Raw genomic sequence first — 13,162 nt, 5'->3', positions numbered from 1 at the left:
AACAATTATTCCACTCGCGCTTGTTGGATATGAGATGATTATAGTCAGCCTGGCGCTACGTGCCTCGTTGGCTATCTATATCTCATATCCAACGCAAGCTTGTGGAATAATTGTTAAATATATATATATATATATATTGTAAACAAACTGTAAACTTCTGTGTTGAATAAAGATACTGAAATGAAAAACGAAAGTCCTCTTTTTCTTTTTCTTTGCTTTTCCGCTACACGTTTCACAGCTGTTGCCGTTCTTCAGGCATAGCAAAGAATGTTTATTGACTTATTACGTAACAGATCTAATTGTAATTACAATGGTTATTGTAATTCAAAGCACGCGCAAGCAATTAGCATAATTTCAAATAATTAAGAACGGGTTTATATTTAGAAATAAAAAATCTTTCTTTGTTCTTTCTCATGACCTCAGAAAGGCAGAGAATCTTGTAAAACGGAAAGATAGTGAACTGAGGGTCAATCCTGCAGCACATTCATCAATATGTTTGCTGGCTCCCAGCATACGTGTGTGCGGGTCTTTAATCTGTTGTTTGTGGACTAGCCTGATGATTGCTCCTGATGAAACTCTGAGTAGCAATTAAATGTCTTGGACCAAATAACCCAATTCGTTGCTGACAATATTATCTACTGCTCTAGTCCAACTATTGAGCACTTTGATAGTTGATAAGGAGCATTCCAGCGTAACAATTGGTTATATATATATATAACCAAGGTTTGTTTCTTGTATTTTGTCCATTACTTTCTTTGTAATTAGGTTTTTTGTTTATTAGCACCAGTTCATTAGTCGTTATCTGTAATTATGTAATCATTAGCACTTCGATCCGATTTAACGCTCTTTTTTTTATTTCAAAAGTTGTAAATAACTGAAGGTCTCTGACCGAAACGTTTTTTATTAAATTTTTTTACATTTTTTACGTCAGAAGTTGTCCACCCTCGCAATTTTTTAAACTTTCTACATTTGTGTTGGCTGTGAGGTTTGGACTGCGAATCTTTATTGATCCTCCTGGCGCAGTGCACCTTTGTTGGCCTGAGAGTTCCATTAATGACTATAGTTATATATATATATATATATATATATATATAAAGTGTGACTTGATTTTCGTAGAACAGTGCTCAATACTGTTGAGCGAAGTATATATTGTGGGAGGAAAAAGACAAGTAAACTACAGGGGATTAAATCCCCTGATGAGTGGGCGACCACGAAACAGGCTTGTAGGGATGAACTTGTAGTTTACTTGTCTTTTTCCTCCCACAATATATCTATATATACAGAATAAAAAGGTACACCAAATGATGAGCTCCCAGGATTTTTAGTTTTTATGTAAATACGTTCCGCCTGAAGAAGGCCGAAGGCCAAAACGTCGCCACATTAAAGCTGGAACAGTTAGAAATTTGCTTCATGTTTCATCGTTTTACACTTGTTTTACACTTATATATATATATATATATATATATATATATGTGTGTGTATAGATGGAGAGATGGTGGAGAGAATGAGAGAAAGAGTATAAAGCAAAGTGTTCTAGGTTTGCATTGCATAACCATGTAACCACTTGTGAATATTTATTAATAAAAACTCCTATGGACAAGGTTCTTGTACATCTTGAACTTGAGTCGACTGTGAGCCACTGGGGTTAATTGGCCACAATTTCATACTAATCTATCTCATGATCTTTTTGCAAATAAGAAAAAAAGGAAAAGCACTTTATGTGTCTTATAGGCATTCAAAACAAATGGGAGAGAACATGTTTCTTTCAGGAATCCAACTGCCTAACAATAAAACATTATTTGCAACAATCACTCAAGAGACTGCACCAACCTGATAAATAGGATGGGACAAATATTTACCATAAAAAATTGGTCTCCAAGAAAAAATGTTATGTATGCCTGCATTATATTTTTCCTTTGCTAAGATCCTCAACTTCAAATAACATGTAGCTACTCTTGTTCTTTATGAAACATCTAATTCACCTTCAGGTTGTCTTTCTTTTCAAATTATTGATCCTGTGACAATACTCAAGGGATTATTTTCTATTGATGTTAATCATATTCATGTTTGAATGCACCACCGATTTTCAAACATCATGAGGATTTCACATGATCTGGAACGAGTACTTAGCATATAGCCCAAATTATGTGGGCAGAAAGAAGTTCCACATAGAAAATCAATAGCTGCCAGTGTTTTTTTTTTTTCATTTTAAAATTTGAATGAGAATGAAATCATAAACATGATCATTAAAATACAAAATGGTTGCATCACATTGTTTAATTACAAGAGAAAGAACTCATACAGTCTTACAGACTCCCAGAATTCAACTTGAAAATTTTAGCAATCCTATCCACCTCTGAAGTGGAGATCGGGGGTCTTTCATCTCTTTTAGCCTTATAATGTTTCCTTCTAGCAAATTTCTCAGTCAAGTTTTCTTTTGTGCATTGGTTGTTTCTTGTATGTTGTGAATGAGCCAACAGCTTAGAATGTGAAGATGTGTTTGAAGATCCCAGCCTAAGTGCCCTCATAGACTCTGCTAGTTGTTCTGAAGGCATAAAGAAATTTGGCAACATAGCACTTGTCTGCTGGTAAGATGGAGGATATCTAGGTAATGAATCTTGTTTTACCATTTCATTTGGAGTCAAACTGTTATTAGAGCCATGTTTGTTTGAGTGGGTTTCATTAATGTTACTGTGTTCCGATATCATTCTTCTGCCCGCTGCAGTAATACCACCTGATCCAAGACTGGTTATTCTAGTGAAATCTTCATCACTATCATTACTCCCAATGCTATCATCATTACATGATTGTTTCCTTTCAGCTTCACTTGAAATCACATGGACATCCTTGTGGTGTTCACCTTTATTGCCAAAAGTACCAGAAAAATCATGATCCTGCTCACTCACTCCACTTTCCGTGTTATGAAAGTTTGTAGCAGTAATGCTCTTCAGTTCACCAGCTGTATGTGTGTTAGAATTTAACATGCCAGGCTTTTCAGCCTGGCTCAAATCTGAGTTTTCTTCTTCTTCACTGCTGAGCCAGCTGTCTTTCAAATCAGCAAACCTAGTGTCATTAGTGTTGTCCTGAACATATCCACCAACTGAAAGGTCTCCTGAAATATCAGTGAGGGAAGGTTCACTTTTTACGGGCAGCTGACAATCTTGAACAACAGATAATTGGTTCTTCTCCTCAGGCAAACTAACCAAAACTGAAGCATGTTTTAAATAATCCTCTCTACATTTTGCAAAAGGTTCTTGAAGTTCACAATGAGTAAGTATTGTTGCTCCACTATCCTGCACATAATCAGCACTTCTTAGAGCAGTTTTTTCATAATCAACAAAGCTACCAGTTTGTTTCAATTCTGGAGACAGTTTTGGAGGAGTGACTTTGTAATCATCATTTCTGACTAGAGTCATTTGTTTGCCATTCAACTCCACATGTTCATTACCACTCTCTTTGAATTCAGTTTCAGTCGACTTTTCTTCCAAGATATCACCTTTGTTGTCTGTTCTCAATGTTCTTGAAGATTCTAAAGGAAAACTTGTGGTTTCATCTCTGCCAGAAAAAAAGTACGGTGGGTGGTGAGAGGCATGTGAATCTTCCTGATTGCAGCCATCATCACTACTGACAGGATTTGATCTTAATTTGATGGTTAAATTTTGCTGTAGAATGTCTAGTTCCTTCATATTAAGCCTGAAAACAAAATTATTAAGTGAGACTTAAAGCTAGGACAAAAAGGAAGGGGTCTCTCAGCTCAAATTTTAGTTAAAGGCACCTAGAGCTAAAATTAAGGGTGTAATAAGATACTATATGGTTGCTATGGTGATTTCCTTCATCAAGGAAAATGACTTTACTTGCATAGCAACAACTGGGAATTGTTGATTGATTTCAAGTTTGAAGCACCAAGTACAAAAAGTATGGTTGCAATAATTTATCAGGCAATGGATTGTCAATAACTAACCAAATAAAAATGTAGCCATTTCATAGAATTTTCCACTTGACATGTGGACACAAGTTATATCAACAAGAGGAGATAATTTTGTATCTGTCAGTGGACAGGTAATGTTTTGTTCACTATACAGCTCTACAAAGTTCTATCACATAAATTTTGTAAGCCCAGAGGAAAGTAAAGTAAGAACAAAACAAATGAATAAAGGTTGATAGTTTCTAAAGAAACTTTTTGGGGCTGTGTTGGTGGGGGTAACGAAATCATTTGAATATATCAACAAAGTTGAAATGGTAAATTGGCCACCGTTATGATTATAAAAGCTGACGTTTTGAGCGTTAGCCCTTCATTAGCCCTTTGCTCCAATGAAGGGCTATTGCTCGAAACATCAGCTTTTATAATCGTAATGGTGGCCAATTTACCATTTCAACTTTGTTGATATATTCAAATTATAAGAACAAAACAGATCTCCTTCATGATCCTTACAGACCTTAGCTGAGAAAAGAGAAGTGATGAGGAACAACTTGAGACTGCTTCTGTTTCTTCTTCTGTTGTCATTCTTAACTCTTTAGCTGAATGCAGCCTGAAACCAGTAGAATGTTCAAAACATCCTTGCAACTGACTTGCCAGAGGATTGCCTCTCTGAATTTGGTAATTAGAACCATTTTCTCGTTGACTTTTCAGCAGAGGTGTGATGTAGGGTGCCTAGCGTAATTGGTTAGATGACATAAATAACTGAGCCTGGGTTACATGGATTAGACTTAAAGTAGTTACTAAAAATATTCTTGCTTAACATCTCTCATAATACTTTTGTCATGCAGGAAAAACTCCAAAACAAAACAAAAAAGCAAACAAACAACAAAAGAAAACCCTCCAAAGGGAAAACTATGTCTTAATTCTTCTTGACTGAGATTAAAAGGACCTAAATAGGAGAAAAAAATTTGTGACCCATGATCTCTATGTAGCCACTTAAAAGTATTTAGAAATGAAGTTTAAATTGAAGTGCAGTTTGCTACAGTACCTCCCTTCCCCCATCCAATGTAACAGTTGTACAATCACAGAAAACAAAGTGAAACACTGCACTGGGGAAGATCAAGGAGGAGGAGGAGGAGGAGGAGGTGAAACAAAGGGTGTTAGGATCAACCAATATCAGCATGCCATTTCAGAATGTTGAGATTTTAATAGTTATGTATTGGCTAATTTATTTCTGACTGTAGTCATGAAAAACAATAATCAAAAAACGCTACTTACATCTTGTTTTGGTACTTGGCTGTGTGTTACTCTTGAACTCGTGAAACTTCTTGTTGGAGAGAGAGGATTTACAGGACAAATGCCAAGCTGGATACCAAATGAATTAAACAATGTTACTTCTCATTGGAGTGAAAATAAACCATTAAAACACTTTCACTGACACTGAGGTAAATATTGTTTTAGTATAATATCACATAAGTTGATTAATTAAAGACCAAAAAGTTACTTTATAGACTGAAGAATTGAGGAGGCTTAGAAAATAACCATATGTTAGTGTATTAAACTTAAACAATCAAACAGTAGAAAAAATGCTCACTGAAAAACCGAATTCAACATGGACAAAGTTTACAAACTATAGCACAGAAAAGGAGATTTATCACTAACATGCTACATCCGTTCAAAAGTTTTCCAATAACTGATTTTCTAATAAAAAGAAAATACATGAATCTCTTTCTCTATCATGGTGTTAATTAATTACCTTAATCTGTCCTTGACAGTCTCCATTAAAATCAGTAACATTGTACCAGCCAATGAGCTGTCGCATACCAGCCAACAATGGTGATAAATCAAATGACACAGACCCAATCAAACGGTCCTCGCTAGAGCTATCTACCCTAGGTTCAAAGGACTGTGAACCTGTATTGTCTTTGCCTGTGGAAAACAGATTAGAAATGATGTTTATAATCTCTTTATTCTCTTGATAATTACAGTAGACACTGTCAATCAACTCCCCTCAGAGCTAAACACTAACTTTTTAACTAACTAGTCAAGTAGCTAGTGACATCTTAGATGTTATGACAATTTCAGTTTGTTTCTAGTCAAACTGGCCGGTGGAAATTGAAAACCACTCACAAAAACTGAATTTCTACTTGTCTGTGGCTAGTGGGCTACCATCAAGCCCTGTTCCCTTCCAAGCAAATGAGTGATAGGTTTTTTCAGTTGCCAATTACATGTGAATTTTAAAATCTTTAACCACCGACTGAAAACAACAGACCTACTTTTTGCTCCTTAAGAAAACAGTTTCATCTCATATCTGTTACTGAATGATTTTGTTTACCTTTCTTGGCTTCTGAGGAATGCCACACCTTGAACTGAAAATCCTTGGCATGTCCAAAACAAAGATGTAATGACACAAAATTTAATGTGGTACAATTTCACTTGTTAGACAAGACTGTCTCACATAGTTTCCGCCTCCCGGTTAGCTCAATTGGTTAAGTGCCGGACTGTTGTGCAGGAGGTCAAGGGTTCGAGCCCTGGCCGGACCAACACTCGGGTTCTTAAAATAATTGAGAAGAATATACTACCTTTCTATACCATCGATCAAGAAATGGTTAGATATTCTAGTCTTCTTGGATAGGGACGAATAAATAAAGGTCCCGTCTCCTGCATCTATTGATTAGTTGATTTGGTTTGCCTAACTAAATCAACGTTAAAAAACCCACTTCACGAGATTACTGTGATGTGGTGTGGCCTGTTTACTGGGCATCTGTTATATTCGCCTTTATTTGATTGTAAACTGCTTAGCAGTCTGGTAAAGTCCCCCATACAGTGTTGTAAAGCGCCATGAATTTAAGATATAAGCACTATATAAATAAAAGTTATTATTGTTATTATTCCAAAGCTTATCCTAGTTTGTGCAGTATGGCCAATCAGTGCAGTGCAGTGTTGCTACTCTGCCTTGACACATCCCTTTACTTTCCTAGGTCAGAAGAGGCACTTTAACAGCCCAATGTCTTGCATAAAACAATGACCATAAACAAGGAACATATCTCCCACAATAATCTCATTTTTACTTCTTAAGGTCCCCCCTGAATGTTTCCAAACAGCAAATAAAACAGGCTAGCAAAACAATGTTTTTCCTAAACAAAATAGCAATAGGGCTTTACCTGTAATTTAGTTGGAGAGTTAATGATTCTCTCCATTTTCTGATACTCCCATCTTGGGCTGGATGAACACATAACAACTGGTGTGCAAGCTGGGGATATTGATGGTAGTGTCTGGTAAGACACATACACATTGGGCATTACTCTGGAGACAAAGATTGGAACGTGTAAGACTTCAAAATATTATGTCTACTATACACAATTTTACATCTATTCCTCTGTAAGATGGCTTCTGATGAATCAGAATTATAGTAACTCAGAATGGCATTAATTCTTTCAACACTTCAGAATAGTAAAAAGAAATAAGAATGCCATGGCAGAAATATTCATAAGACCATGCTGGGCACCTTGGAAGGCCTTGATAACTGCAACAATCTATAATTAATATAGAGTTGTTGGTGAACAAGAATTTTGTTTCTCCATTGTAACCAATTTATACCTGTTTTCACTGGTTCCAGAAACAGTAGGAAGGTGTAGTGCTTGTTCAATTATGACATGGGCCATGAATGTGTCATCAATAGCTTCAGTGACTGGCAACTGCCTGTTGGATTGGTGTTGCTGCGTTGGTTCAACTGATGACACCTGGTCTTGATAGGGAATTTTTAATCTGCTGTCTGCAGTTTGATCCTTAAGAATAGAACTAGCATCGATGGATTCATCCGAGCTTAAAGACTAAACAAAAGTCAAACAAATAAAATTAATAACATAGTTTGCAAAAGTAAACATTCCAACTAGTACTCCACATTGCTTGTTCCAATAATTCATTTGATTTAACTAAGTTATAAGACAAACCAGATACTCCTTTACCCTTTAAGGCAGTGTCCATTTTTCAAAAACAAAAAAAAGAATTCCAAAGAGAAACTGTCTTTGCATAATACCTTCACCATCTAAAACTAATGATCAACTGATGCAGGCATTATTGGTATTTTACAAGTTCTGAATTAAAGAGAATAATTATAATTTTGGGCTGGTATGGCACACTGGTGAGAACACTTGCCTCCCACCATTGTGACCCATGTTTGATTCCCAGACCTGGTGTCACATGTAGGGCGAGTTCATAGTTGGTTCTCACCCTTGTTCTGAGGGTTTTTCACTGGGTCCTTCAGTTTTACTCCCTCTACAAAAACCAACATTCCAAGTTCTAACCTGGTCTGGAAAGAGAGGACAAGAAGAGCCACCTAGACGAATGTCCATTGCTAGATTCCCATCCCCATTATTTTGATAGAAATGAGACTCAAATGCAAGCATAGAAAGTTTTAAAAACATGCCACAGCTTCATGTGATATACCAGTACATTTTACAACTGGTTTTGAAAAAATTGCCCTTCTAAAAAAGACACACAAAAATTCAAATGTTTATAAAGATCAGAGTCTACAGGTTGCCATCATGCTATTTTCATAATAATTTTTTCTTTGTTTATAAATAAAACTTATTGAGCGTCAAAGTACTGAGGACTTACCTCATGCTCACTGGTATCCTCAACTTTAACAAATGACTGAACATGGATACATCCACCAAACAAGTTACTTGCCCCAGATCTGAAGAGTGGGTACAACCCACTGGAAAACAATTATTTGTTTCAATAATCACATTAATAAATTGGCTGTCTTATTTAAAGATATCTCATGTAAACAAATGGTTAGAACAAAAAGAAAACATACAACCTTGACACAGACAACAAGGCAAAAAAGAAGAATCTTGGCAGAAGTGAAAATGAACTCTCACCTTATTTGCCTAATAGTATGTTTCCTTTGTTTGGAGGCAAGTAATGATGAGACATCTAAATACGCTGATCCAACCAATCTATCCCTCTTTTTAGATTTTGTGTCTGCAGTTTGCCCTCCACTGCTAAGCCATAGCTGGATCTCCAAAGACTCTTCCCTCATGTGCCAACTTAGAGAGTGTGATGCCGGTAGTACAATTTCTTTACAGTGTTTCAGCTCACAGATGAATTTATCATCACCACAATCTTTCACAGAAGACATTCTGGAGCATATGGGAACTGCAATAAAGAACAATAAGAAAAATCACAGGCATTTTAAAAGACATTACAATGAGAAATTTATTTAATTTTTTTTTTCTCGATACCAATGTACATTGCAGTTTAGACCGCAACTAGGTGGTGTTCTTTGGCACACAAGTCATTCCCTTTTGGTTTATTAGATTGTCTTATTTCATTTTCTACAAGAAAAAACAGTTTACTGAGTTATCAAAGTTCTCTTGCCACACCAAACCAGGTTGAAACTGTCAAAATTATGGGCATTACATAACCACTGCTGTCATCTATACAGAATTCCTGAAGTTGGCCGTAGACTGCAACAAAAACAAAGTTTGACAGTTTGGTGTGGTGTGTCTCATATTACACACTGCCCATTGAAAAGGTTGTAGTAGAATTAACATGCATGAATTTAGATGAAAAACCTCTCACATATCCATCAATATCAAAAGAAATTGTCAGTTCAATCTTCAAAGTTAAAAAGTCAATCACTCTTTTTGTGGGCCACAGCACCTTAAAGTATCCAGGTGAGATGTATATGGATGTGCACAACAGGATGGAAACAGGCTGCCATGTTTTCTCACCTCAATTTGTCCACATAGAAAATTCTGATTAACAGCTTTTCCTTGGAGTTCTTGAATTTCAGCAAAAAAACATGTCCAGTAATATTTCTTTTGAAAGACTCCAACCATTACATCCTAAACATGTTGCCATTGAAACCATTTATCCCAGTGGAAGACAACATAGAAGTGAGCAACACCTATATATTATGCAGTTACCTTTATTGTAGAGTTTATATCTGGCATAACCTTTCGTCTTGAGCTTCTCTGTAGTTTTTGCTGAAGCACAAAAAGGTTTTAATTCTGATGAAGGAATCCATGCTGAGCTGATTTTGATACAAAATGTCCAGTGCTTGTTCAGAGAAAGCTTTTCTCTGTCCAACCAGACTTCATCACAATCCACCTCAGGTGGTGGAGACCAGCCAAGTCCTCTTGATATATGAATCACATGATCCCTATCCTCTGTTTTGGAGAAAGTAATACCAAGTTCCAACCCTCCAACAACCTTGTTTATCTCATTATGAGGTGAAGCATCAAGTGTGTCCTGTTCTCCTGGCCAGTGTATTGGGAACCATCCTTTAATACCTGAATTAAAAAAAACTATCTATCATTAACCAACATAGGCACTTACATTAATTACAAAAAGAAAGGGAATATGCTGAACAGAACTCCCTTGAAACTGCTGATTGTCTCAGATCCCTCGTGTTCATTAATACACTAATTTTAATAAATATGAACAGAAATTGAATGAAGAGAAATTGAATGAGTCTAACCAATTTATGGGATGAAAAAACTTACCACCCACCATATAAAAGAGTCAACAAACCTCTGTTATGAGCAAGAAGTTTAACAAGTGGTACTCTAGCCACTCCAAGTAATACATCCCTCTGAGTTCCACAGTTGGTCTCTGCTTCTGATCTACCCAACTGGTCACTCCTCCTTTCTCGTGACATTTGATGCCTGGTTATTAATTTAAAGCAGCATAACAAATTTTATGGAAAATTCAAGTACACTGTGTCAAGAATAAATCTAGTGTTTAGTCTTTGTGAATCCAAAACATTCACCATCTTCCCTCTCCCCATTTCAACTATGACATTTCCAGAATGTACAAAATACTTGACTTTTAAATGACAAGTGAAACAAGTGCTTGATTAAAGCTCTTCTATTTCATTTGACTTGAGGAAACCTCTTACAAAGCTATTCAAATAAACATGGTTACCTTTCCCATATCTCCATGTTTGTGGTGGTTCAATATTCAACGTAGTACCAGGTATTTCAAAATTTCAGATCAGTGCCAGGTCTACACTACGTGGTTCCCAAAAAGTTTATCATGTGTAATTTCATGAGCCAATGTCAAATTGTGAACTTTTGTGAAACTTACCAAACTTCAAACACCACTTCAGAATCTTCAAGTTGTTCAGCTAAACTCAAATCTCCTCTGCCATTTACACCAGATGGTGTAACTAATAGCAAAGAGATGTCTGCATTATATGAAAACTCAGGGGTGAATGTTCGTGCCACAGTCCTGGTTACATGTTTGTGCTTCTTTCCAAGTGGGACCTGGATTACCAAGTAAGCATTTACACCAACCTCTGCAGGGTAGGAAAGGCTGGGGTTGGATTTGGCATGAAGAACTGCTGCTGCCTACAACCCAAAAATGTTAATAGCAGAGGTGAGGTGAGGTTTAGTGTTTAGTGCCTGTGTTGGCCTGTCACCTGTACTTAGGCCCCCACTGAGAGAAACTACATACGGGCTACAGGCATCACGTTGTAGTTACTTAGAGCGGGCTCCTCGTGCTCGAGTTTGGAAATAAAGACTGTTCACGTTGTTCACTGAGTTGTCCTTGCCATTCGACACCTGGACTTCACATCAAAAGCCCTGGGTAAGTCACTGTGATGGGCAAGAGTCTTGTATTGCCCTCTCCACAAAGTATAAATAGGCCCAATAAACTGTCAGGTAAACCTAGCAGAATACCACATGGTAAACCTGCCATGGACTGGCAGATTGTGGCTCCTTCTTACAAGACACAGGACACACCACAATGGAACATTGCTTTGCCAATAAAAATATTGTTTTCATTGTTTTCCTTATTCTTTTGTCTTTTTGTTCTCTATTGATTTACATTAACTGTTCTCCTAAACCAAAGAAGGGCTCATATTGTCTGAGGGGCAGGGAATAGCTATATTCCTAAGTTGCTTGATGCCATTGAAACAGTAAAAGCACCTGCTGCAAGGGTCTTCTGAGCGATATGCTGACTTTTCCTTCACCTTTACCATTTTAAAACAGGCAGCCAACTCCACGTATGACACAGGATGGGAAATTGTAAACTTGAAAAGAAATGTGTCCACTGATTTAGGGAATTGAAGAATGATACATAAAATATATATAAAAATGATACATAAAATATATATAAAATAATTGATTATCAAAGGCAACGACTTTAAAAAATAAAGACCAAATTACATGGATCCATTAGAGCTAACACTATACGCCATGTTTGCTGAAAAGTTGAAGAAAGCAGGGAAGCTTCTTTACCTGTAGTCCACAAGCACGAAATACTTCGAATGATAAACACACATGACTGTCATCTTCTTTCTTTACTTCTGCTGTAAGCTCCACTTTCACTTGTTTGTACTTGACAATAACATCAAGCAGACCAGTGTCTTTTATTCTACCCTGTCGGATACCATCCATCTCATCTCCAGCAAGAACTGCCAGTGGCAAGGAGAATGTCTGGATATTAGCCTCCCCTTGTTTCTGCATGGTTACCATTGCGCATAGCTTGGCAAGAGGCAGGCTTGCCTAACAAGATAAATTGATAAAACAATGTTAACAGACATTATTACACGACTTGGGCAGTCAGAGGGCCAATAACTAAAATCAACCAATCAAAATGCTCTATTGCTGGTTAATATTCTCTAAGTATTGGACCGGGCACTGTCCCGAATGGTCCCGAATGACACCGCTCTTGTGTCCCTTTGAACTTCAGTCGTATAATAAATCTCTTATTAACCAAGCTTGCTCGGGACTGTACTGGAAGAAGATCGGCCCACGGTCTTTTTTGTATGGACCTTGCTGTGCTCGGTCTGTACTGTCAAGACCTCAGGCCGATATTCTCCCAGTACGGCCCTCACGCTTGATTAATAAGATATATGAACAGACCAGCGCCTTGTGGCTGTACCTCAAACAAATAGGAGTATGGACAATAACAAATTCTGTAAGATTTCATGAATAGAAGACATTCCTTGGTTGTTTCAATTTTTTTCCTTCTCTGAACGAGTTTTTTTTTTCTTTTTTTCATGCTCTCTTTCAAATATTCTAACTCTCTCCTTGGTTATTTGTTGCTAGACAGTTCTAACTGAAAAGGGAAATATTTATTCTCTTAAAATTTTACCAGATTTGGTTCAAATTACCCTTAAAGTGGAATTTCCATTAAGTGAAATGGACTAACAGGTGTTGTACAACTATTTGTACAGCAGGATGTGGCTGTCAAAGTTTTCAAAGAAACTATTCAGAGCCTGTGTCA

At 36.9% G+C, this 13,162-nt stretch overlaps 2 protein-coding genes across 5 annotated transcripts in view; one reads left to right on the top strand and one right to left on the bottom strand.

Annotated features, from left to right (window-relative positions):
* The window catches only part of LOC148723568 (uncharacterized), a 401,859-nt gene that overhangs the window by 372,189 nt on the left and 16,508 nt on the right, over nucleotides 1-13,162 (top strand). The gene's annotated exons all lie outside the window — the stretch shown is intronic.
* LOC111326066 (C2 domain-containing protein 3) overlaps nucleotides 1,558-13,162 on the bottom strand; it is a 40,741-nt gene continuing 29,136 nt past the window's right edge. For 3 of the 4 annotated variants that reach the window (XM_088732281.1, XM_088732283.1, XM_088732282.1), the window contains exons 24-36: nucleotides 12,172-12,438; nucleotides 11,018-11,280; nucleotides 10,463-10,596; nucleotides 9,856-10,221; nucleotides 8,806-9,082; nucleotides 8,540-8,639; nucleotides 7,520-7,752; nucleotides 7,084-7,225; nucleotides 6,255-6,297; nucleotides 5,676-5,848; nucleotides 5,198-5,284; nucleotides 4,437-4,651; nucleotides 1,558-3,693 (exon numbers count right to left, since the gene is read on the bottom strand). In XM_088732281.1, coding sequence (XP_088588407.1) covers nucleotides 2,307-3,693; nucleotides 4,437-4,651; nucleotides 5,198-5,284; nucleotides 5,676-5,848; nucleotides 6,255-6,297; nucleotides 7,084-7,225; nucleotides 7,520-7,752; nucleotides 8,540-8,639; nucleotides 8,806-9,082; nucleotides 9,856-10,221; nucleotides 10,463-10,596; nucleotides 11,018-11,280; nucleotides 12,172-12,438 — 3,687 coding nt within the window. In that variant the 3' untranslated portion in view covers nucleotides 1,558-2,306. The remainder of the gene's footprint in view (nucleotides 3,694-4,436; nucleotides 4,652-5,197; nucleotides 5,285-5,675; nucleotides 5,849-6,254; nucleotides 6,298-7,083; nucleotides 7,226-7,519; nucleotides 7,753-8,539; nucleotides 8,640-8,805; nucleotides 9,083-9,855; nucleotides 10,222-10,462; nucleotides 10,597-11,017; nucleotides 11,281-12,171; nucleotides 12,439-13,162) is intronic. The other variant, XM_088732284.1, reaches the window with a different exon arrangement.

Source organism: Stylophora pistillata, chromosome 9 (genome assembly GCF_964205215.1).
Source record: "Stylophora pistillata chromosome 9, jaStyPist1.2, whole genome shotgun sequence".
In the NCBI taxonomy this organism is placed as follows: Eukaryota; Metazoa; Cnidaria; class Anthozoa; order Scleractinia; family Pocilloporidae; genus Stylophora; species Stylophora pistillata.
The sequence above is the reverse complement of the archived record's forward strand: the minus strand, read 5'-3'. Positions and strand labels throughout refer to the sequence as shown.